The 26,464-nt window shown below is 42.6% G+C and overlaps 1 protein-coding gene across 50 annotated transcripts in view; it reads right to left on the bottom strand.

Annotated features, from left to right (window-relative positions):
- Sp100 (SP100 nuclear body protein) overlaps positions 1 to 26,464 on the bottom strand; it is a 66,755-nt gene that overhangs the window by 35,364 nt on the left and 4,927 nt on the right. For 18 of the 50 annotated variants that reach the window (XM_087566815.1, XM_087566820.1, XM_087566825.1 and 15 more), the window contains exons 2-11: positions 23,100 to 23,259; positions 21,044 to 21,212; positions 20,115 to 20,186; positions 18,472 to 18,537; positions 15,479 to 15,568; positions 13,667 to 13,810; positions 13,206 to 13,286; positions 7,335 to 7,481; positions 6,428 to 6,502; positions 3,486 to 3,515 (exon numbers count right to left, since the gene is read on the bottom strand). In XM_087566815.1, the coding sequence (XP_087422941.1) occupies positions 3,486 to 3,515; positions 6,428 to 6,502; positions 7,335 to 7,481; positions 13,206 to 13,286; positions 13,667 to 13,810; positions 15,479 to 15,568; positions 18,472 to 18,537; positions 20,115 to 20,186; positions 21,044 to 21,212; positions 23,100 to 23,259 (1,034 nt within the window). 50 annotated transcript variants of the gene reach the window in all.

Genomic DNA, 26,464 nt, shown 5'->3' with positions numbered 1-26,464 from the left:
CATGTGCTTTGCATGCAAACTCCATACCCTTGGAGATCAAAACGAGGTATAGGAGGTACCTGCCCAGGAGAGATGGTACAGTTTAGAGTCACGTGATGTGGGTGCTGGTAACCAAACCTGGACCTCTGTGAGAGCAGCAAGAGCTTTAAATTACTGACCCATCTCTCCAGCCCTTAGGTCAATTTTTATCCACTTACTATAGATATAGCTGTAGGATGTCATACAGGTGAAGGCAGGTACAAGATAGAATGAGGTCTGTCATGATGTTATTTAAGATTTCTCTCTGCACATTTACAGGTTTGTATGTCTAGGTGGGCAATTGTATATTATCAATTGCATTGTCACATGTGTTCTTTCATGTGGTGATTTAAGTTCAATGAGTGTGTATTGGTTGGAGACACTAGGCCACCACAGAATTGGGGTGTATATTTCTGGCATGACAACCTGCCTTGGGAACTAGATGGGTAGAGAGAATGTTGCCAGGCTCAGAGAGAAGCCATCGGCAGTGTGGGTGGAGCAGAGCGGGTGAGAGGCTTTGCTGACTGATAAGAAGATACCTACCTGATATCCTGGGGCACTTCGGTGCCAGACCTAGTGTGGGGTAAAAGACCCCATTATATTTTTTATAATTTTACAGCAACAGATGGCAAACCAACGTGGTGGGTAAAAACCCACTAGTAAGCCTAAGAGTTGAGAGAAAGCTTTATTTTCTAAGGAAGAGGAGACCAGCGCCATGTTGAGTCCCATGATGGACCAAGTGCGGGAATCACAAACACAGAAACAGCCTAGTAGGTCCCCTGCTGTGTGATAAATAGTGACAGCTCAGAGAGTTAGAGATTAAAGCTCGTTTTTAAAGAAAGTTGTTTAGAAAGTCTTTCAGGATACTCATATTCCTTCTAATGTGGGCTCCATGGGAATTTTGGGTTGAATTCCTAGTTAGACAGGCTACTTCCTGATGCCAGGTATCATTAGAAGCTGATTAAATTTGTTTTAAGAAGAGAATACAGAGATCACCTGAATCACATGGGGATTTTCATCCACAGTTCGGAACTTAGAGAAAATAAGTCACTGACTCCAAGTAGAGAATTGTGATATTTACAAGTTATTAAGGTTAAATAAAAATCGGAGGCTCCCAGTAGAGAGCTTATTAACAGATCAATGTATTTTGGGTATTAAGGTTAAATAAAAATCTGAGGTTCCTGGTAGAGAGCTTGACAGATTGATATATTTTGGGCTAAAGTCTTGATTTGATAAGTTGCTTATTGGTATTAGAATTGATAGAAGGTGTTTGATTTGTTTTATGAATTACCCCACTAAAGGTCATATGGCTCGTTGATGCTGGCTAGTGAGGGTTTGTGGTTATTTTTGATATTTACCACAACAGGAAGCTCAGATTCTCTTAACGTGGGCTTCATGGGAATTTTGAGTTAATTTCCTGATATGGTATTTTAAAAGCCTAACAGGTTCATACACTATTGTTTAGCTTACTTCCTTCTTTAAAATTGTTTAATCTTCATAATGGGTGTGGCTTTGAGTTTTATGGTTATATTATTACTCTGGGAGAGAGTGCAAGATACAAGCTTTTCTAGTTACAGACTAAGGAACACAGTATTTGGGAGAAAGGTTTTGTTTTTGTGTTTTTAAAAATGGTGATTAGGCTTGGAAACCACACAGTCATACTGATCAGATTTGAGAGAGGGGGACTGCCTGAACAACTAGATTCAAGAGACTCAAACAAAAAGATATCTCTATTCTAAACTTTTGTCTTGAGAATTACATTTTGCAAAACGTACCGCTTGGATTCCTGATCTCAAGAACTTTCAGCTGGGTCCAGTCAAGACACACATCCAGTTACAACATTTGCTCTATTTTCCCTACCCCTTACCCCACAAGTATATCTCAACGCCCACTGCAGCTTGAAGAAGTTATTGAAGAGTCATCACCCCGACTCCCTGGACTTTTGAGGGGCTGAAAGTGGTTATTCCAGGGTTGTTTTTATGAGGAATTTAGAAATGGTTGTAATGTAACAGGGAGGAATTCACTATATTGAGTTGTACAGCCATAATCTCATTTGTTAACTAAGCTAAAATCACATCTTTGCTTTGGTATAGAATTTATTTGTTAAAAAAGTTTAAAAGTACAAGGTTTAGAGTCAGTCCTTCTATTGATGCCATTACAAACTTCTGAGTTGTACATACATGAGAGTTAAGAGCCAAATAGCAAATTCATGGCTCTGAGTTTGTTAGAATACTTACAAGATAATAAGATAATTAACGGACAACAGTCCAGATTACCTTACATAGATAGATGGTTTTCAGAAACATCAGAAATCCACAAAATATGAGATTTAAAGTTATTTATCTTTTGTTGAGACACATCTGCTCCTAAAAGTTCCCTTGGACAGATTTAATGAAGAATTTGAACATCTCTACCTCCAGGTGAGGCAATACTTTGTGGCTAGGCAGCCACTGGACAGAAATTGTCTATTTCACCTACAGACTATACTGTCTAAAAAGGGACACTTTATGCAGAATAGTTGTTGATAATCTCTACTGAGCCAGAATTATCAGCCCTTCAAGGTTTCTGCATTTCAAAAGTCTGTCAGTTGATTCTGGACCAGAAGGCTGAAGACTTGTGCTCACATGTTGCTAACAGAGGACTGTGCTAGTGGAGATTTGTCTCTACAACCTCTCAGTTCTGGAAACCATGTTAGGTTTCCTATGTTTATAGATTATTGGTCATTTTCAGATTTCTGACAGGGTTGAAGACTGATTATAGTCTCATAGCCTATCAGGCTGTTTTAACTCTGAAAATACATATTTTATTAGATAGTTATCAGATAGTATACAAGCTAGCCAAGATATACCATTGATTTTTAAGCCTTTCTTAAGCTGGAATGGATAACTAAATGTTCTGTTTAACTGATAAAGTGTTGGACTGGGTGTTAGTTATATTTTATACTTTTAATTACAAACTGATAATAGCTGTGCTCAGCTTATATTTGAGAGAAAAGCTTTTTTTTTAATTAGACAAAAAAGGGTGAAATGCAGGATGATGTCATACAGGTAAAGGCAGGTACAAGATAGAACGAGGTCTGTCACTGGACAAGAAGGAAGAATGGGGGGTAGAAAAGTTTTAGAGAGAGGAGGAGACTGGAGGAGGCAGGAGAAGCAGCGGAGAGAACATGGAGGCTGACGTTAAGATTCCTCTCTGCACATTTACAGGTCGTTATGACTATTCTTAAGAGATGGCTGTGTACAGGGCTTTGTATGTAGGTGGGCAATTATATCTTATCAATTGGATCAGAGGTTATTGGTGTTGTGTTCTTTCATGTGGTGATTTAAGTTCAATGAGTATGTAGTGGTTGGAGACCTAGATGGGTAGAGAGATATTGTTGCCAGACTCAGAGAGAAGCCATCAGCAGTGTGATGTGGGAAGGAAGAGAGCAGGTGAGAGGCTTTGCCGACTGAGAAGAAGACACCTACCAGATATCTTGGGGCCCTGTGGTGCCGGACCTAGTGTAGGGTAAAAGACCCCATTATATTTTTATAATTTTATAGCAACACATAGTTTAAGTTATAACTTACTTTCTATAGACCTTTTAAGCTAGTGACTAATAACAGAATTACCAGTGAGCATAGGAATTCTATGCTTACTATGCTGCAACGGAAAGTAAATACACTACTTGCCCATGTTAGCACTAATAGACATGATCTCGTGGAGTAAAGAGAGTGTCCATTTACTATCATGGATTTGCTATATTTTCTCTCCATCAGCTGGGCTCTTCTAGATTACAAACCGTTCTGTGATGACATTTGAGAAGAAAAATGTAGAAGGTGGTACTCTGGGGTTGCTAAATCAAGGCTTGTAGAGAATGCTTGGATTATAATTGGAGACATTCAATTCAGTTTGGATATCTCCTAGGCCAGAAGTTGCATTCTGATCATCTTAACTGGTACAATCTGGTGCCATTTTCTCAGGCCCCACTCCTTCAATCAATTCTAGATATTGGTCACTGTAAAAAAAAAATTCTTTGGAATCCCCTGATTGTGAGGAAAATCCAGTTCAGCAGAAAATTCACTAATAAAAACTGGAAACACCCTGACACTCCTTAGAAAGCCTGACCTGCATCCAGACCACATGGGTCTGCCTTTCTAAAGTACCAGCCTAGTAGGTTAGTGAGACTCCATTTTGATCCCCAAGGCAGATGCAATTTCCCGGCAAGGGGCCATCTGACATCGCTTGGCCTTTTTTTCTTCCTTAAACATTGACTTCTTACCCCTCCTGCTCATCTTTCTGAATTCCCACCATCCCTGCCTCTATGTTTCTTGTAGGGAGATCTTGAAAGTCTTATGTAGCAGAGCCTGAGCAGACAGTTCAGTTCTTAGCACATAAGAATGAGGACCTGGGTTGGATCCCTACAACTCAAGTAAGGAGCTGAGCACAGTGCTTCACAACTGTCAGACCTGAGCTAGAGAGATATGGCGGAGGTGGGCGGTGCGGATTTCTGTGGTCAGCCAGAGTAGCCTAATAGGTGAGTTCTAGCCCCCAGTGAAAGACTCTCTCTCAAAAAACAGGATGGTTGTCTATTTAGGAGCAACACTTGATGTTGACCTCTGGCTTCAATATGTACACATGAACGTGAATGTGTATACACATGCACATGTACACATGAATGTGCACACACACACACACACACACACACATACACATGTACACATATGCGCACACACAAAGAGACCTTAAAAATTTTATGTTGAACATCCCCCATTGATCCGATACCTCCCACATGTCTATGAAAGGTAATCTTTGCATTCGAACCATAGACACATTGAGAACCTAGTGGATGGGACGGTTTGCGCACACTAAGAGTACCTGAGTGGTGTAAAACCTAAAACACATTTCTGCTTCCTTTAGAAGACACATGAGAAGCGGGAATGAAGGCATCATTTCAAAGTGTCCTCTTTTGTAACTGTTAAGACCGAGAAGCATTTTCATTTGCTCTCAGGTCTTTCCCTAGTGTATTTTCTCTGAGGAAGCACATTTCTAAAATCCTCTGGATCTAGAAAGCAGAAAGGGAAAACAAATCACTAAAGGCACACTACAGAATCTTAAATCTTCCAACAAAGCAGACAGGGCTGAGATAACTCAACCTTTCGATTCTGTCTCTCTGAGTAAACGTGTGTGTGTGTGTGTGTGTGTGTGTGTGTGAGAGAGAGAGAGAGAGAGAGAGAGAGAGAAAGAGAGAGAGAGAGAGAGAGAGAGAGAGAGAGAGAGAGAGAGCCCGAGCCCGCACACTGTGAATTTCTGTTTGTTTTACGACAGAAGCATATGCAGTTAAGGATGACCTTGAGCTCCTGACCCTCCTGTCTCCACCCCCTGAGCGCTGGGATTACAGGCTCATGAAATCATATCTGGAAAACCTTCCTATCTCACAGTACATAAAAGGAATAACTTAGAATTTAACATGCCAATCTAGTTTTCTGTTCAACTTTGGAGAAGATGCAGGCACATGTCATCTATGATTGCTTTTTTTTCCCCAGCAGGATAAAGGATGTTGATGTCTGTACTATTTGTTCTTTAAGGATGTTGAAAAGAAGTGCACATTAATTATAAAGTCTTTTGAGAAAGCCATGACTTGATGAAGAATTCTGTCAGAAGTAATTCTTTGGGTCTTAGAATGTTTTATCTCAAGCTTCTATTTCTGCCTGCACAAGATATCTCGATGAGTTGTCCTTGGACTCTAGGCTAAGTTTCTGAACAGATGACATTATGAACTTTTGATAAGGATTGGTAAGCTTTCTGCTTCCTATAGAAATCCCTGGATGAATCTAACATTTAATGAATGTGATAACTATTTTAATAAACAAACTCATGAGGCTGGAGGGATGGCTCAGTTGGCAGAGTGCTTGTTTCACAAGCCTGAGGAGCTGATTTTAGATCCCCAGAACCCATGATGTAAGTCAGACACTGTAGACTAGGTCTATAATCCAAGGGTTTAGACAGCAGGACAGGAGGCAGAGCCAGGATCCCTGGGAGCTTGTGGTCCAGCTAGCCTGGCATATGCAGCAATGAACAAGAAGTTAGAAGTGGACGGTAAGGACAAACAAATGGGATTATCTCCTGACCTCAATGAACACATGCATAGGCGCATGCACCCCCCACACACCCACCCACACACAAACATGACTATTTCTATCAATGGATGACTGTATCTACTGAGAGGATCCATTGATTGATAAGCCTGATCCCCCAAATAGTATGCAATGATTTCCCTGCATTTCCCAAAAGAATCAAATAAAAATGAATGCACAGAACAGGTCCCAGAGATCCAGGACACAGAAAATACCCAGAACACAACCCATCAGAACACAGTAGCTTGTGACTCAAATGCCCACAGCCTGCCTTGCTACCTGGGTTTCCTTACCTGGCTTGGAGAGGATTAAGGTAGAGGCTTCTGACAAGTTGATTTCATCATTAGAATCCTCATCACTGCTGAGCTCTGCACAAAGGAAAGAAAAGTCTCTTAAGCACCTTATGGGTGACAGCAGGCCCACACAGGGGACACCTGAGTGTGAGAACTAGGAAGAACTGAACAGTTAACTTAAGGCTGTGAGCCCACAAATAACCAAACTGGCACATAGGTGTTCCCTCCCAGCCACTGACACACATCTCATGTGCACAGAGGTGCTCCCTCCCAGCCACTGACACACATCTCATGTGCACAGAGGTGCTCCCTCCCAGCCACTGACACACACCTCATGTGCACAGACGTGCTCCCTCCCAGCCACTGACACACATCTCATGTGCACAGAGGTGCTCCCTCCCAGCCACTGACACACGTCTCATGTGCACCCTCATTCTGGTCCTCACTTCCCCACCCACCTCTTTCTTTCACTCCCATTTTACTCCTTAGCTTGCTTCATGGCCCTGCCCATCACTCTTGATCTTCATCTGGACGGACATCTTCATGTCTGTCTTGGGCATGTTTCCCTGTCTGTTTCTTCTCGTACATATTTTGGTTACCTGATATTTTCTCTCTCTTTTTCTTAACTCCTATCCCCCACACAAACCAACCCACCAACCCCCATTTGCCTCCCTCTTCCTCCTCCTCCTACTCTTCTTCTCCAGAAAAAAAAGCCTTCTGGCCTCAACCTTCATTAACTCCATTTCTCATTTCTGCCTTCAATTTTCCCTACTTTCTTCTGTTAAGCTGAAGGTTGGCTTTGGTGGCCCTTTTTCTCTTCCTGCCTCCATTTGACTACCTGGGCTGCCCCAAAGGTCCCTGATGACATATGTACCCCCTTGCTTGGGAATCTGTTACAATTCCTTACCTATTATCTCAGAGCCCTGATTTTCGTTAGTCCTTGCTTGGGTCTGTTGGTTATCATCCAAAGAATATGATATATTTTCCTTCTTTATATCTACCAGCTGCACAGAACAGGGATTAATTTGGAGGTCATGGTTGAGTTGCACAGCTCCTGGGCCAAATACAATGAATAAATTATTTTCAGGGACTGAGGAGACAGCTCAGTCATTAAGGGCTTGGCGTGTAAGCGTGAGGACTTGAGTTTGAGACCCAGGATCCACGTAAAAAGACGTAAGTGACAGCCATTTGCAATCCAAGCACTCAGCAGATAGAGACCGGTAGACGCCTGGGCATCGCTGGCCAGTCAACCACCAACCACCGTAGCCTAATCTGTAAGCTCCAGGCCAATGAAAGACCCTGGTGCAAAAAAAAAAATGGTTGCCAATAACTACAAAGGACAACATAACCACAGGTTGATCTCTGGCCTCTGTGCATGCGCGCGCGCGCGCACACACACACACACACACACACACACACACACGTAGACAAGTACACATATGTAAATGCACACAAACACAGATATACATAAAATGCTTTCATTTAACTCTCAAGAAGAGCATTTTGAATACCATAAACGATCCCTCTTCCTGAAATCTCCTGCCCACTCTATTCTTAGACTCCTTTTTACCCATTCCTAGAATTCTTGGATAGAAAATTGATTTCGATATTTTAAAGATAAAAACTAATCAGGCATGGCAAGCAAGACACACCTGCAGTCCCAGCACTTGGAAGGCTGAGATGGGAGGGACGAAGTTCACGGATAGCCTGGGACTACAAAGCAAGACCCTGTTTCAGAAAAATAAACGAAGATAAAATTAAAGATTCTAACTTCAGTATAACATTTATATGTAAAAGTGGGAGTTAAATGATTATAAAGCGAAACTGTCACTTGGATTCAAAAGCAAATGACTCCAGAAGCCTCTGGATGACACACTACTGTACTGTCCCCACAGTCTTTCTCAAAAGCCAACCACCATCTCCAGTTTTAAGACCTAGATTAGTTTTCTTATGTATATTTGCAAGCAATGTAAGTGAAATAATAACCATGATTTTGTTTCTCTACTCTCAGAGAAGCCAAACACTCCCAAATCTATACATGTACATATATGTGTATATAGAATATGTATATATATTAATATGTTTGTGAGAGTCTTCTGTATCATCATGATGTAGAAATATGCTGACTTGCTCTGTTTCAATCATATAGTTTTTAATACTGCTACTGGGAACATTCTTGTATATATGTGTGTTGAATCATTTGTTTTGAGACAGGGCTTCATGTAGCCCAGGTTTGCCCCAAACTATGTATCTGAAGATAACTTAGAACTCCTGATCCCTCCTCTTCTGTCCTTCTTCTTAGTGCTGGGGCTGAGGTGTGTGTCTTACTCCCAACCTTTCCGATGGCTTCTGATTAGCACATGTTTCTCCTCGTCTCTGCTGAGGAAGGTAATCCTTGAGCTCTGGGACACGTGTGCTTTCAGACTTATATCCAACTGTCTCCCAGAATCACACGGTTCCCATAACCAGCAGAAGCTGAATAGACAGGAATATAGCAAACGCAATAGGTGTGTGGGGTGTGGTCTTAGGGTAAGAAGCAACTGACGGGGATATGAGCATGGCTGTCAACTCTCATTGCCACTCTGACAAGGCAGACAAACGCCGAGAGCTACAGAAAGCACTGGGCTTTAAAAGCCACATGAAAGTTCGCATTTATTTTATGTTTACTTTATGTAAGTGAGTGTTTCCCCCTGCATGTTAGTTTGTACATGCAGTGCCTCAGGGTGTCACATTTCCTGGAACTGGACTTAGAGATGGTTGTGGAGCTGAACTCGGGTCCTCTGTAAGCTCCAGTCTTCTGAATCATTGAGCCATCTCTTTAGCCCAGTTCAGTTTTGGAAGATCCTTCTCTGGCAGAAGACAAGAGATCTGAAGGGAACAACACGAGAGCATGAAAGCCAAAGGGAAGCTTGTTCCTCTAGTGTAAGTGAGTGTTATGGGCGTCCTACATGGGATGACAGGGCCAGGGGCCGCACACACAGTGGCAGGCTGGAGATGCAGTGCCAAATAAGGGGGGGGGGCAGCTTTAAGTCACTAGGTGGAGGCCATCTTTACATTCTTGAGCAGAAGACACTGAAACAGCCACCACAGAGAGACGTCCTCCAGGTCTTCGGAAGGTCTTTAGACACTTGTAAAAATAAGCCAAGAAAGAGGGCAGGCCTGGGCTAGAGCAGTGTGTTTAGGAACCAACAGATCTTATACAGTGATTAAGCCCAGGGAAAGTGGGGTCTCCCATAATCTGGGGGGATAACAGGCTCATCATGCTAAGGGGACATCTTACCCTTCTCAATGGAAGTAACGTAAAATTCCATCGTTTTCACAGTCCATTCTGCCCATTATCCCTTGTCGCCTCTGTGCCTTCCCCATCTGGCGCTATTTCTTGATAGGTGTTTACCTTTCTATCTTTCTCTGCTCATACTTTCCCCCTCTATACTTTTTACATCTGTTTTGCTTGTTTGTTTGTTTAGCACATGTGCACCACAGCATGTGTATGGGAGTCAGAAGACAACTGTGGGAAGGGCTTCTGTCTTCCTGCCAAATGGGGCCTGGAACTCAGCTCATCAGAGTTGAGAGCTACCTTGCCGCCCCCCTCTGGTTTAAAAGTCAGTTTATTTCAGGGCCAGAACCAGGGTGAGACGGGAGCAGTACTTTGAATGTAAAACTAAGGAGGTGAAGAATCTGAGTACAGAGGGGCGGGGGGGGGGGGAGATCCTCCTCACCACACTCTCCATACTTTGTGGCCCAGGGGGAGTCTCCTCTCGCACCTATTGTCTTCCCTGTATACCATCCTGGATGTCTCAGGTCACCCTTCTCTACTATTCTCCTTACCAGCTCCTCAGTCTCCCCTAGCTCCACCCACTCTCTATCAGAAGGTCTTTCCTGGACTTCCTTCCTTGAAAAGCTGATAGGAAATGTTCTGCAGGATTTCCCTGTTCATTGAACTTCTAAGAAGGAAGTCATATGTCATTTTATCCCTTGGCCAACACGGGAATGCTTGGGCTCCATGCTAGTCTAAAATCTGCTTGCCTTCCTGCCATTGCTATTTATTTTCTCTCGCTGGTACCTCCCGTCCCTCTCCTTGATTTCTCTATGGGGTGCCCCTCTATTGGAAAGAGCAACACTCTTTCTCCCGCCTCTCTCACGCATGTTAAAAATCACCCAGAGACTCTGGCATAAAGCCTCGGTATGGGTGAGAGTAGACACCGTGGAAGAAAACGAGAGAGAAAATGTTTGCTGTCCTTCAACAGCAGAGAATAATTTTAAAAACGAGGAACATAGAAAGCTAATTTGAGAAAAATCTAATAATCATTCCCCAGCCCTTCTGTCAGCAGATAGAACAAGGGTGTGCATGAAAATACCTTCCTGAGATCCAAGGGAATCAAGTGAGGGACCACAGCACTCGCTGAGGCAAGACAATAAGAAAAACCACAGCACTCGCTGAGGCAAGACAATAAGAAAAGATATTGAGGCAGGCAGAGAGGGTGACTCTAAAGTGTCCCTAATCCCAAGCACACAGTGTGGAAATGGACACCTTCCAGACAAGGGCAGGACAGAGAAGTAAGAACCAAGCTTTGCCTTGGACCTTAACACTGGTGCTGTCCCAGTGAACCCAAAACTAAACTCCTATGAGGTCCAAGCTAGTACTTGTGACTTGAGCCTCCAAGTCTGCTACACCCCACAGTTGGCTCTTGGCCAACAGCTCACCTCAAAATCTAGGCCTAGTTCCTTAGTGAAGGAGCGAAGTAAGAAAAACTCTTAACGATATAACACAAAAATTTCCAAATGTATGGGAAGATACAAATTTCCAGGTAAAAGGATGGAAAGTCTCCAGTCTGATTTAAGATATACCACAACAAATGAGGTCGAATTCATAGTTAAAAGACACCTATTACAAAAACAGGCCAGAATGAGCTGTCTTCCTAATCTGAAAGTCACAAACTATATTGCAATTATAACTCAAAGTCATATATAGAAACTCATTGCAAATATCAGTATTCAATGTTGAAAAAACGTTTCCTTCACAAAAGGACACCTACCCTCAATGCTTCTATTCCACAGAACCATGGATGAGCAACAGGGATAGAAAAAGGTGCCCAGCACCATAGTCATGGACATTTAAGTGCACTGGCTGGTTTTATGCCAACTTGACACAAGCTAGAGTTATCGGAGAGAAAGGAGCCTCAATTGAGGGGGTGTCTCCATGAGATCCAACTGTAAGGCATTTTTTTTAAACTAGTGATCAGTGGTTGAGGGCCCAGACCATGGTAGGTGTTTTCATCCCTGAACAGGTGGTCCTGGGTTCTATAAGAAAGCAGGCTAAGCGGGGCTGGGGATTTAGCTCAGTGGTAGAGCGCTTACCTAAGAAGCGCAAGGCCCTGGGTTCGGTCCCCAGCTCCGAAAAAAAGAACCAAAAAAAAAAAAAAAAAAAAAAGAAAGCAGGCTAAGCAAGCCAGGGGAAACCAACTAGAAAAAAGCACTCATCCATGGCCACCGTATCAGCTTCTGCCTTAAGGTTCCTGTCCTGTTTGAGTTTCTGTCCTGACTTCCTTTGGTGATGAACAGTGGTTTGGAACTACAGGCCAAATAAACCCTATACCTGCAACTTGCTTTTCGGTCATGGTGTTTCACTGCAGTAACAGAAACCCTAACTGAGACACCAAGAAACTCAAGTGAGATGCAGCCTCATGCTGGTTAGAATGGCCAACACCAAAAAGGCAAGTGAGAATAAGTGTGAGTGTTGCCGTGGAGAAAGGGGACCCCGTATGGTGTGGGTGGTGACATAAATCCCTACAGAGATAGGGATAAAAGAAAACCAGTATGGAATAGAAGCACTGTGTGATTTAAAAATCCTCGCCACCGTGAACATAGCCCAGGGAATTTAAATCCGTCTGCCAAAGAGGCCCCAGTACTTGTTACAGCTTGACAAACTCCACATCTGGAATCGGCCTAACAGCTGCCAGCAGCTGGAGAAAATGCAGTATCCACACAGGATCAACCTCCAGGTAGCCGGAAAACGAAGGGGACCCTGTCAACAAGACCATGTGGATGAACGGGAACATTCCACGGAGCAAGGGCCTCGTGGTTTTACTTCAGGTGGCACGTGAAAGGGTCCGACTCAGAGTGCGGGTGAGGAGGCAGACTGAGGCCGTAACGGACATGACACTTCAGTCAGGAAGAACAACTTTAAAATGGCCCACTGTACAATATGATAAAAATATACTGCGCTCTCAAGAAATCTCTGAGGTAATGCATTTTAAGTATTCTTACTCCCCCCCCAAAAAGAGGTAATATTCCTTTCCATTCCACAATACTAAAAACATCACACAGCCTCTGAGATTGTGTGTGTGTGTGTGTGTGTGTGTGTGTGTGTGTAAGAGAGAGACAGAGAGATAGAGACAGAGACACAGAGAGAGACAGAGAGATAGAGACAGACAGACAGACAGACAGACAGACAGACACACACACACACACACACAGAGAAAGAGAGAGAGAGATGCTGTGCTTGAACCAAGAACCTCACACATGCTAGCCAAACATTCCATTACTGAGCTACACTGCCAACCCCATATATATATATATATATATATATATATATATATATATATATATATATATATACATATATATATATATATAAATACTTTTTCAATAGTCAATTTTGAAAATGGATTATATTTTTAAACAAACAAACAAACAACAACAAATAAACAAAACAAAACTCTACCAAACACATGCAGGACATCCGAAAAATAAAGTCAGAAAGGTAAGCAATAATTACTCTCTTCATTGCTGGGCTGTAGGCTGTAAGGCTCTGGGCTAGCATCTCTGTTGTTCAGTTGGACTTGGAATTCACAGGCATCTTAAGATAGAAAGACCATGGGTGAGATCCCACAGAGCCGTACTCTTTCCCAGCCTCCATCACTATCCCTCACTCTGCTTTTCATCTCTTGATTCTACTTCTAGCCTCATCTGCACGCATGGCCATCCTAACCCTGGAAGGTATCTGTGCTTTATGGCTCCATGGACATCCCCTCTGACCCTTGCTCTTTAACCTCTTCCCCAGCAAGGCTTTTCCAACTCATTCCTGTCTTTCGAGTTTGTTTTTCAACTACCTGCTCCAGGTCTCAACGGTACATCCTTGTCTCTTCATGCCTAAATATTTTCTTCCTGCATCAGATATCAGCCCTTCCTCTACTCCCTCTCAAAGCTTCTGAGCCCTTCACTTTCGGTCCATCTTACCCTCTAGCACAGAACCTGGGCTTCTAAGCAGGGTCGAGCATTTCCTTGCTGATTCATTAGTATTGTTCGTAGTGCTGGTGGTGGCCTCTCTTCTCACTCTGCTAGTCTGTACAGTTTCTGAGAGTCCATCTTCAAGACTCGAAACTAGAAAGGATTTTGTTATATAAACACGTATTTCCCAACTGCATCAGGATCCAATAGGAAATGAGAGACCCCTCTGAAGACAGAATGGGGGAGGGGCTAAAGCAGCCTACCAGGTAATGACAGGGTGATTAGGTAGTCAGAATCTGGAGTGGGGGTTGGCCTGAAGGAGGAACTTGGAAGGGGGGAAGTGTTGGGGGAGAGGGAGATGCAGATAGTTAAGCTGAGTCAGGGATGGAGGACTCCTGGGGTTTGCTTTCTCTATTCTCTATAAGTATTTGTAAATGTGGATCTTGTTAGGAATACTGTAGGAAGCTGGTTGGAAAGGGAACCCATCAAAGAAGAAAGCAGGGGCCTGAGGCCAGAGGTGAGGCCCTGAGGCCAGAACTGAGGGTCTGAGCCAAGCATGGGCTGGGTGAGGACCTGGTCCCAGAGCAAACAAATTCAGGATTGACACCCTCTTTCCTTACAGGGAACCTCCCTGGCCCATTGTGGATTCTGTCTACCCAGCCCCTAACCTCAACAGTACGTGAATAAAAAACTATGCAGCTTCACGGTTCTTCTGTTTAGTATTTTCTTAAAAAAAAAAAAAAAACAAAAAAAAAAAAACAAACCGTTAAGTTACAGAGGTAAAAATAATTAAAAAGTTAATAATAGAAGCCTTAACATGGAATGTGGTCCTGGTTGTGTACTTTATGCCACAATCTACAGTGGTTAGAGCTGCCTTTCAGGGTCATGGGTGTGATTACTGTCCTTACCCAATGTGTGTGCATCACAGCCTGTGTCTCTGCTGGGTCAGACTTTGGATATACAGATGATGACCAATGTTCATTCCTCAGCCCATCTGGATGGGTTGTTATTTATGCATACCCATCGAACCCTGACACTGGCATCATTATGATGCCATTTCTAGATAGAGTTGCTCCAGACCACACACTTAGCAAGAATACACCTGTTTTTCCTGCACTCCTCCTCCTCACTGCACCCCTCCCCATCACTGCACTCCTCCTCCTCACTCCACTCCTCCTCGATACTGTATCCCTTCCCTCTGTTTATCACTGACCATAATCCCACCCACTCATTATTCCCACACTGTGCACCCACAGTTAAGAATTCAGGCTCTTAGGTATGGCTATATTTTCAAACGCTAAAAACTTCCAAGTGGAAGATTGTGAAATGTATAACAATTATTTCAAAAGTCATCCTAGAAGGCTGTTGTTTGCTTGTTTTGGCTTGTGATTTTGTGTGGTGGTGGTGGTAAGTGGAGAGGTGACACAGTGGTTAAGGACACTTGCTATCATTCAGAAAGGACCTGGGTATGGTTTCTAGCACCCACACAGTGCCTCACAACTGACCACAGCTCCAGTTCAGGGTATCTGACACTGCCTTCTGTCATCTTAGGGGATGTGGAACAAAAATGGTATATACATACAAATGCAGACAACACCACACACACACACACACACACACACACACACACACACACACACACACACGCATGCAAACAAAAAACCCAAAATAGATCAATCTTATAAAACATTTTAAAATTTGAAGTATTAATTTTAGAATGTTTCTTTTTAAGTGACATATCCCACGCGGAACCTGCATAGTAAGTCTTCCGAAGCACGAGACATGTGTTTCCAAAAGAGAGAGACACTAGAGCATACATACCAAGGTGATTTGGTGATCCGGGGAGTTGATGATTCTCACTTTGGTTTCCATGGGTGAGGCTGGAATTTAGTCTATCATTACTTCCCCAGCCTGAGGAATAATTGATTTCATAGTGAGTATCCATGTTAGATATACAGACAGAAGGAAATACCCATTTAATGCAACAGTGAGAAGCTTGGAAACAGGTACAAATGACACTGAGAATGAGCCACAACAACAACAACAACAACAACAACTACAACAACAACAACAACTACAACAACAAGAACAACAACAACTACAACAACAACAACAACTACAACAACAAGAACAACAACAACTACAACAACAACAACAACTACAACAACAACAACAACTACAACAACAACAACAACTACAACAACAACTACAACAACTACAACAACAACTACAACTACAACAACTACAACAACAACAACTACAACAACTACAACAACAACAACAACAACAACTACAACAACAACAAGAACAACAACAACAAGAACAACAACTACAACAACAACAACAACTACAACAACTACAACAACAACAACAACTACAACAACAACAACTACAACAACAACTACAACAACTACAACAACAACAACAACTACAACTACAACAACAACAACAACTACAACTACAACAACTACAACAACAACTACAACAACAACTACAACAACAACTACAACAACAACAACAACAACTACAACAACAACAAGAACAACAACAACAAGAACAACAACAACAACTACAACAACAACAACTACAACAACAACTACAACAACAACAACTACAACAACAACAACAACTACAACAACAACAACTACAACAACAACTACAACAACAACAACTACAACAACAACAACTACAACAACTACAACAACAACTACAACAACAACAACTACAACAACAACTACTACAACAACAACAACAACTACAACAACAACAAGAACAACAACAAGAACAACAACAACTACAACAACAACAACAACTACAACAACTACAACAACAACAACAACTACAACAACAACAACAACTACAACAACAACTACAACAACTACAACAACAACAACAACTACAACTACAACAACTACAACAACTACAACAACAACTACAACAACAACAACAACAAGAACAACAACAACAAGAACAACAACAACAAGAACAACAACAACAACTACAACAACAACAACTACAACAACAACTACAACAACAACAACTACAACAACAACAACTACAACAACAACAACAACAACTACAACAACAACTACAACAACAACAACTACAACAACAACAACTACAACAACAACTACTACAACAACAACAACAACTACAACAACAACTACTACAACAACAACAACAACTACAACAACAACTACAACAACAACTACAACAACAACAACTACAACAACAACAACAACAACTACAACAACTACAACAACAACAAGAACAACAACAACAAGAACAACAACAACAAGAACAACAACTACAACAACAACAAGAACTACAACAACAAGAACAACAACAACAACAACTACTACAACAACAACAACAACTACAACAACAACAACAACAACTACAACAACAACAACAACTACAACAAGAAACGCCGGCAGCAGCGATGCAGTAACAAACACGACTATGAATGCTCTTCACGGGGTCACTTGACATCGTCTAGAGAGTGTACCCTTGTCACACCCCTTTCACAGGAGATGACCCAGGGCTCAGACAGGCCAGGTAACATGTCTAGGCTCACAAAGGCAGAATTTCAACTCTTATATTTCTACTCCGCTAGGATCTTAAGGCATAACTGGATCCTAATACTTAGTTGGGTAAAAGGTTACATCCCCTGAAATGGCCTTCACACCCTCTGATAGCTGACATATCATCACTTTAAGTCACTGAGAAGATGAATGCAATAACGGTATAAATATCCGATACATCAGAAAAGAAAGCCATTCTAAAATTAATTTTAAAAAATTCTAAATTAGTAGTAGTTTAAATATCTATTCAATTAAGGAAGTAGAGGGTTTAATTAGACCATCAAAGGGAGCCAGTGCTGGTGCGTGCCTTTAACCCCAGCATTCTGGATGCAGAGGCAGGCCAATCTCTGTGAGTTCAAAGCCTGGTGTACAACTCCAGGACAGCCAAGGTTACACAAGGAAACCCAGTTTCAACAAACAGATAAGCAAAAAACAACAATAAGAAAAAACCAAAAGGGTTCTTTTTAGCAATCTGTGTTGTCTGGAGAGGGATTACCATCTGTTACCCCAGTGATAGCAAATGAAGGTATCATAAAAGGAGTCCAGTTGTGTCATGACCTGATGAGGTAAACCCAAAGGGGAAAATTTGTTGCTTCACAGAAGCATTCTCACCACACCCTTCTAACCACCACTGGACGTGAGAGCAGAACAGGTAGGCAGTCAAGCAAAGCACAGGCAAACCAGTGCGAATCCACAGATACAGGCAACACATATAGGAGATGGAACCTTTCTACACAACCCAGAGTACCAAGGCCCCAATATTTAAACCTTAAACTCGGAGCCACTATGAATGTAGATAATGTTGTAGACATCAAAAATACGAGGAAAGAGCCTGCCCATGCTCACAGTGTGTGGATGGTTTTTTTGTTTCTATTTTGTTTGTCAACAAAACAAGACAGGGTCATCTGGGAAGAGGGACTCTCAATGGGGACAACTTCCACTATCGGATTGGCCTGTAGGCAAGACCCTGAGGGCCACTTGATTAATAACTGACATGAGAGGGTCCAGTCCGCTGTGGGTGTTGTCATCCCGTGTAGGTGGTCCTCAGATATGGACGAAAGCAGGCTGAGCAAGCCATGGGGAGCAAGCCAGTGCACAGCATTCTATAAGATGAGCTAAACCCTTTCATCCCCAAGTTGCTTTTGGTCATGGTGCTGTATCACAGCAACAAAGGCAAAGTGGGGCCCAGGGGAGGAAACAGCAGTGTTTATAGAATCAGCAAGGACAGACCGTCAGAAAAGGAGTGATTGAAGGGTGACAAGGTCAGGGTTGCTTGAGAACAGCTGCCATTAGGTCCTAAAGAGAAATAAAAAACCAATATGTTTATCTCAGATTTGGAGAAGGAAGGTTCTTTTATCTTGACATAAGGGATAAATAACCCAACAAGGCACCAATGCAGAGTTCATCTGGAGCTGGTAAATTCCCCCTGATTTTTGAGGTCAGACTCAGGTCATGGAGTAGGGTACAAGGGTCACCCTTGGCTCAGTAGAGTCCTGCCTGAGCCACTCTAGCACCTGGTGGTGACTTGTCTTCAGATGCCCACATCAGTCCTCAGAGCTTTCCTGTCCTATGGCCTTACGTGAGTTCTCAGGAGTCCTTGAACCATGTCTCCTTTGACACAAGCGCCTCCAAGTATATATCAGGTGGCTCATCCCTGCTGGCCTTCTCTTGGGGGTTCAATGACAGCTTGCCTTCCTTCCCTCCCTTTCTTGTTATTCCTTCCTGTACTTTTCCTCTGTGTTCCCCCACTTCTGTTTCATGTTAGCAGTACATGTTCAAGAACACAGACTCTGCCCCCAGAATGCCTGGACTCTTGCTGCTACTTTGACCCCGTGAACACTCCACACACGGTCTCTCCCAATTCAACCTTCCTCGTCTGTAAACTGGGCATCTGAATGATACCAATCCTTAATGGCAGCTGGCTTAGACAGACACCAAGAGTAGATGCTAAACAAGAAACTAAAAGGATCTTTCCATCATTGTCTTTAATTCTGTTTATTATGACACTGAGCCCCTTATCTGAATTTAATTAAACCATAAGACACCCTGTGCTGTCTGGAGACTTGATTTCTGTGGGGAAATCCCACCCAACACACATCTGGTGTCAGAGATGTAAGGGCACACACAAAACAGAAGCATCTCTCTTACAAAGCATTTCCTCTCAGACTTCAGGGGATTTTCTAAATTGCCTTGACTTCCAAGTAGTCAGTCTCTTTCAATCTGGGCTCAGATTCCTTCATCGTGGGTATCAGGATGACACCTGATGTCATGGCTGCTCTGCCAAGATCCTGCTTCCCATTCGAGGCTGCTAACAGTTTGGATCTCAAGGACTCCCCCTCACTCCTAGGCTCATATATTAGATGTCTGCCCCTCAGAATGGCTCTAATGGATTCTGGTGACCATTAACCAGTAGCACCTGGTGGAAGGTGGTTGGATCACCAGGGGTGTACCTTTGAAGGACCACAGGCACCTCTTCTTTTCCTTGCTTCCAGGACCCCATGAACCTTTGCTTCACCCAATCCCTTGCTTTGAAGTTCTGCCCCACCATAGGCCTTAAATAGTGAGGCCCAACCATCTGGACTGAAGTCTCTAAATCCAAAAACCCAAAGAAATTGACTGGCCTGGTTCTGTTTTATTTTTGAGGGAGTTTTAGTATGCAAATTGGCTGGTCTCAAACTCACAATCCTCCTGCCTCAGGGTTTTGCATGTCCAGCTCCTCCTGGGTAATTTGTCCCAGTATAGGAAAGTTAACACTAGGCTCACACCCACTGCCCGCCCTCCTGTCTCTAGTTCTTCTGATTCACACTCTTCTAATGGTCACTTTTATTTCCTATTCTCCAAGGAGAGGAGAAACTTTCTGCAGCTGTAGTTACCTTGTTCAAGACTCAGCTGGGAGTTTGGGTCTCCTCCATCACTCCTTTGGAAACACAATCCATTTGGTAACACTAAGTGGGAGGAGAGGGAGGGGGAAGAAGAGGAGGAAGCCATTAGAGATCTGCGGCAGGGACCAGGGGCAGCATTTCAAACTTACACATTTAGGGATTTTAAGCCCTCCATCACTTGAAGTTCAATGGGTTTCCTATGACAAAGTTCACCCATCATGCCCTGGGAGAGAAAAGACTCCCACAATGGACTTTATGCTGCCCATACAGAAATGAGACACTCAAGATCAAGAACAAAAGAGGAAAAGAAACTCTGTGAGCTGTGTTGTTCTTCCCGTGTTCAGAAGGCAGTGAAGGTATACATTAGAACAGGAAAAAAATAGAAGGAAAACATGGCTTCCAGGGTATCGCAATGGCATGAAGAAACATGGGGTTTTCAAGGGTCAAAGATGGATGATCTGGCATGTACCACAGCAGGTAGCTTTGAAGATGGGCGAGATGGGGCTGGAGAGCTGGCTCACACATTATTGCTTTCTATGAGCATGAGGTGCTATACTACGATGGATCCTGCACCTACAGCCAAGCTGTCACCCAAGGTGGGTGTCACCCAAGGTGGGTGTCACCCAAGGTGGGCTGTCATGTGTGTCATTGTTAGGGTTCCCGCTGAAGAGGCACGGCCGTGCTACCCTACAGACAACCAGCATTTCTAATCCTATCCTTGTCTACACAGACTAATGATGCTGTGCCTCTCATGGTCCTAGGAGCCTAAACGTCCAGCAAGAGAGCACACGATGCATTGCACATTAGTTTTGAAACTGTAGTTGCCCTGCTCCACATGTGGCCCATGGCAAAAGCTTCATATGTGTTTGTTGACAGCAAAAAGGACTGTGCTGTCATAAGGGGATGTTAAACCCAATTACCACGTTCAAAGCTTTGATAAATGAGTTGCAAATCTGGATATTTCTCCATGTTGACATTACTGAATACTTCATAGAGGACCTTCATGCTGAATATCTTCTCCAGTTTATCCAGGGCTCTGTAGATCACTTCCTGTACACGGACCAGGGCTCTATACGAATCTTGAAGATCCTTAAATAAAAACATTGAACAGAGAAAATTTCAGTGCAGGCTTCCAGGACACAGAAGAGCCCTAGAAAAAGGATTATAGTTAGTGTCCCTCAATCCCCTACAAACACATCTCCTCAGGGGAAGCGTTATACTTGCACGACTACTTCATGAAATGAGTATACATTGTCTCTTTGAAAGTAAGCACTGGTGACCTCCAGCAACCATCCTCATTTATATGACATGTAAGAAGGGCCACCTTTGGAAGGGAAACATGGGTTAAAGGTCAACTATGGAGCTGGTGAGATCGCTCCCCCTGTAGAGACAATTGCCACCAATCCTGGTAGTCTGAGTTCAATCCCTGGCATTCAGACGGTGGAAGGAGAAACCAACTAGCCACACTTGGTCACTTACGTCCCCATGTGCACAGCAGCTGACTCATACATATGCCCACACAATACAGACACACACATACTCATAAGTAGATTTAATAGTTTTTTAAATGTGTGGAGGGGCTGAAGAGAGGGCTCGGTGGTTGAGTTTGCTTGGTGCTATCACAGAGGACCCACATTCAGTTCCCAGCACCAACACAGGAGCTCACAAACATCTATAACTCTGATTCCATGTGATGGTTCAGTGTTCTTTTCTGGTCACCATGGCCACCAGGCACATAAGTGCTATGCACACATAGGTATGGGGAGCATACTTGTACAGGAAAGAATTAAATATAAATACATTCTTCTTTTTAAGGCAAACTAATGCATGTCTCATAGCCAGGGTACTTTTGGAATAGATTTGGCAGATGGCCAATGGTACTCTGTGAACAGGACAAGTACTGGCCTCCTGTTTAACACTGATTTATCATGAAGGAAAAAGTTATCCATCCCCTCTGATTGTGAACCCTACCAGAGGGTGGCATATTCATAAGGCAAAAGAACACTAGAAATGATTTTTGTAAATTTTGCCCTAATAAGACACTCCGTAGGTTTGAATTTCTTAAATCTAGATTCTTAAAGTAAACATTTACTAAAACATAATGTACTAAATGAAATTTTATGAGGCCCCTTTGAAAAAATAATCGAACAGTTAATTAAAATCACCTTTGATTTTTAGTTTATTTCTTCCATTTAGTTTAGTTTACCTTGCATATATTACATATTGGGAAATGTACAAGACATTGCTTATCCATGGAGAACCCCCATTCTGATCTACCTCATCTTCAGCCCACACTGATGCCAGAGGCGACATGGAACACCATTCCCTCGGAGAGAAGCAGGCCCATCTCCTCTGAGGCCTCTGCTTCTCCTCTTCCTCAATACCCGCAAAGAATACATCCAGAAATAGTTTCATGACAGGTATCACTCACAGGAAGCCCAGTTTTAAATCTGAGGCCATAATTCTGATGCATAATTGATGAATTTATTATTGCAAATGATACCTTTATATAGTGCTGTGAAACGCCATGAGCTTTCCTTGTCAAGATTTAGTCCTGAGTCTGTAGGGATGGATTGGTGGTTCAGAGCACGTGTAGCTCTTGCAGAGGACCTGTGTTTCATCCCCTGAACCACATCAGGTGGCTCACAACTGTAACTCCAGGTCCAGGGAATCTGGAGCCCTTCTCTGGACTCCCTGGGCATCAGCACCTATGTGAGCATACACATACATGCGTGCGCACACGTATACACACACACACACACACACACAAACACATACACACACACACAGATGCATGAACACACACATGCATGTAAGAAATGAAATCTTTTAAAAAAGTAAGTCCAACCTTCTGTTTAAAAAGTAAGTCCAACCTTAAAAACCTGTTAATCATCTAAAGTTTGATTCCAAGGTAATTAAATCGTAACTTAATTTGGAGCTTGTTTACCAGGTTATGATGTAGTAAATTTCACTTACTTCATACATTTTAGCAGTGATTAATTCATGATCTCGGAGGCCCTCAAGAAAAGGAAATGGATTTTTTATTGCATTAGAAATTGCCACTTTCTGTCTCTTGAAGTGTTGAAATATAAGTTCAAAGGGAAACGTCTCTGTATTCTCATGTTCACTGGACATCCTAGGGGGGAAAATATCATGGTATAATGGTTATCAGTACAATAGATGCTTGTGGAAACTATAAAGTTTTATATATGAAAAAAGACTTTGAAGAACTAACAAACTTAAGATAAAGGTCTTGATTTAACCCCAACGCATCGACTAACTGACTGGAAGCTCTGAGTTCAAGTGAGAGAGACCCTGCCTCAATTACACGATGGAGACTGATAGAAGAGAAAACTCAACATCAAGCTCTGACTTCCTCACACATGTGTGCACACATATGTGTATCTGCACACACGTAAGCTCTCACACATGTGAATGTTTTTACACATTGCGTATATACTGCAGACCAAAGACATACAAAATAAAGTTAAACATAGTGCTAATTTTGATTATTGAATTCCACTATTAGTTGTCCTCATACAGTTTTAGTGAAAAGTAATATTCTCAACAAATTATATGAAAATATTTATGGTGGCATTGTTGATAGCCAAAAGATAGAAGTCATTGAAATGACCTTTAATTGCTGAGTAGACAAATGACATAGAACAATCTATCCAATGAAATGAATAAATAGGGACAAAATGGTAAGACATTCTACAACATGGATGAATCCCAAAAATTGTTTGTTAATGAAAGAAGCCAAACCCAGAAGGCTAAATGATGTATAATTTCATTTCTACAAAATGCCCAGATGTGAAATCTATGCAGACAGATGTATTAGTGGTTGCTTGGACTAAGGGGGATGAGAATGGACTGTACATAGCTGCAAGGGATTCTTTTAGGGATGGGGGAGGACGGCATCCTAAACTCTTACTATAGTACTGGGTGCACAGCTCGGCAAAAAGTCCTTGGATTTATATTCAAATGCATAAATTTTATTGCAAATAAATTTTACTCCAAGAGGTGCAGAACTGAGAGTGGACACTCAAAAATCTACACAGAGTGAGAAAGTTGAGAGGCTACACTTTTTTTCCTCTGGAATATAAGCAAAGGAGGAAATTTGAATAATGAACACACATTGTGTCCCAATTGGTTTGGGTTTTTTAAATTTGTTCCCTTTTGTTTCTGTCAACTTGACACAAGCAAAAGTACTTTGAGAAGAGGAACTTCAACTGAACATGAATACCTCCATAGTTATTGCTTGTTAGGCATGTCTATGTGACATTTTCTTGATTGATGATTGATGTGGGAGGGACCAGCTAACTGCGGGCACCACCTCAGGACATGTTGTTCTGGGAAATATAAGAAAGTAATTCTACATCCCATAGAGGACTAATATCCAATATATACAAAGAACTCAATAAGTTAGACTCCAGAGCATCAAATAACCCTATTAAAAATGGGGTACAGAACTAAACAAAGAATTCCTCAACTGAGGAATATCAAATGGCCAAGAAGCACCTAAAGAAATGTTCAACATCCTTAGTCATCAGGGAAAGGAAAATCAAAATAATCCTGTGAGTCAACCTCACACCAGTCAGAATGGCTAAGATTAAAAACTCAGGTGTCAGCAGATGTTGGTGAGGATGTGGAGAAAGAGGAACAATCCTCCATTGTTGGTGGGATAACAAACTGGTACAACCATTCTGGAGATCAGTCTGGACGTTCCTCAGAAAATTGGACATAGTACTACCTGAGGACCCAGCTATACACTCCTAGGCATATACCCAAAATATGTTACAACACATAACAAGGACATATGCTCCACTATGTTCATAGCAGCCTTTTTTATAATACCCAGAAGCTGGAAAGAACCCAGATGTCCCTCAGTAGAGGAATGGATACAGAAAATGTGGTACATTTACACAATGTAATATTACTCAGCTATTAAAAACAATGACTTCATGAAATTCTTAGGCAAATGGATGGAACTAGAAAATATCATTCTGAGTGAGGTAACCCAGTCACAAATGAACACACATGGTATGCATTCACTGATAAGCAGATATTAGCCCAAAAGCTCAGAATACCCAAGATACCATTCATAGACCACATGAAGCTCAAGAAGAAGGACAACCAAAGTGTGAATGTTTCAGTCCTTCTTAGAAGGGGGGACAAAAATACTCACAGAGGAAATATGGAGACAAAGTGTGGAGCAGAGACTGAAGGAAAGGTCATCCAGAGACTGACCACCTGGGGGATTCATCCCATGTACAGCTGCCAAAACCAGACAATATTGCAGATGCCAAGAAGTGCATGCTGACAGGAGCCTGATACAGCTATATCCTGAGCGGCTCTGCCAGAGCCTGACAAATACAGAGGTAGATGCTACCAGCCAACCACTGAACCGAGAACGGGGTCCCCAATGGAGGAGTTAGAGAAAGGGTTGAAGGAACTGAAGTGGTTTACAACCTCGTAAGAACAACAATATCAACCAACCAGAACCCCAGAGCTCCCAGGGACTAAACCACCATCCCAAGACTATACAGGGATGGACCTATTGCTCCATTTGCCTATGTAGCAGAGGATGGCCTTGTTGGGCATCAATGGAAGCAGAGGCCCTTGATCCTGTCAAGGCTCCATTCCCCAGTGTAGGGGATGCCAGGGCAAGGAGGTGGGAGGGAGTGGGTGGTTGGATGGGGGAGCATCATTATAAAAGCTGGGGGAATAGTGGGTTTCTGAAGGGGAGACCAGGAAAGGGGATAGATAACATTTGAAATGTAAATAAAAAATCAAATAAAAGAAAAAAAAGAAAGCAAACTGACCAAGCCAGTAAGCTATGCCAGTTTCTGCTTCAATTCCTGACCCCAGGCTTCTGCTTGGGTTCCTGCCCTGACCTCAGTGATGGACTGTGATGTGGAACTATCAGCCAAATAAACCCTTTCCTTCCCAAGTTGTTTTTGGTCATGGTGTTATATCACTGCCTTAGAAACCAAGCTAAGAGTCTACATGACTCTGAATAGGGATGCCAGGAGGTGACAGACAGCACTGAGTTAAAAAGGCATCTTGGTGATGTCAGGATGTCTATGACTTAGCCCCCAACACAGAATGATCAACCAGTAACTACCTCCCCCCACTCAAACACAACAACTGCAAGAGGAGACTAACCTTACCCACGGGCCACCAAAGCCACATGTGAAGGGCAAGAGAAGCATTTTCTCTGCCTGCATTGTCCCTCCTCAGTCTAGGATTAGACTTACCAAGATGGTGACCCTCGACCTCAGGTCTGTCTATACTGGGGAACCAGAAACAAGCATAGAGCTCCCCCAGAGCTCTGACGT

Source organism: Rattus norvegicus, chromosome 9 (assembly GCF_021556685.1).
Source record: "Rattus norvegicus strain SHRSP/BbbUtx chromosome 9, alternate assembly SHRSP_T2T, whole genome shotgun sequence".
Classification (NCBI taxonomy): Eukaryota; Metazoa; Chordata; class Mammalia; order Rodentia; family Muridae; genus Rattus; species Rattus norvegicus.
The sequence above is the reverse complement of the archived record's forward strand: the minus strand, read 5'-3'. Positions and strand labels throughout refer to the sequence as shown.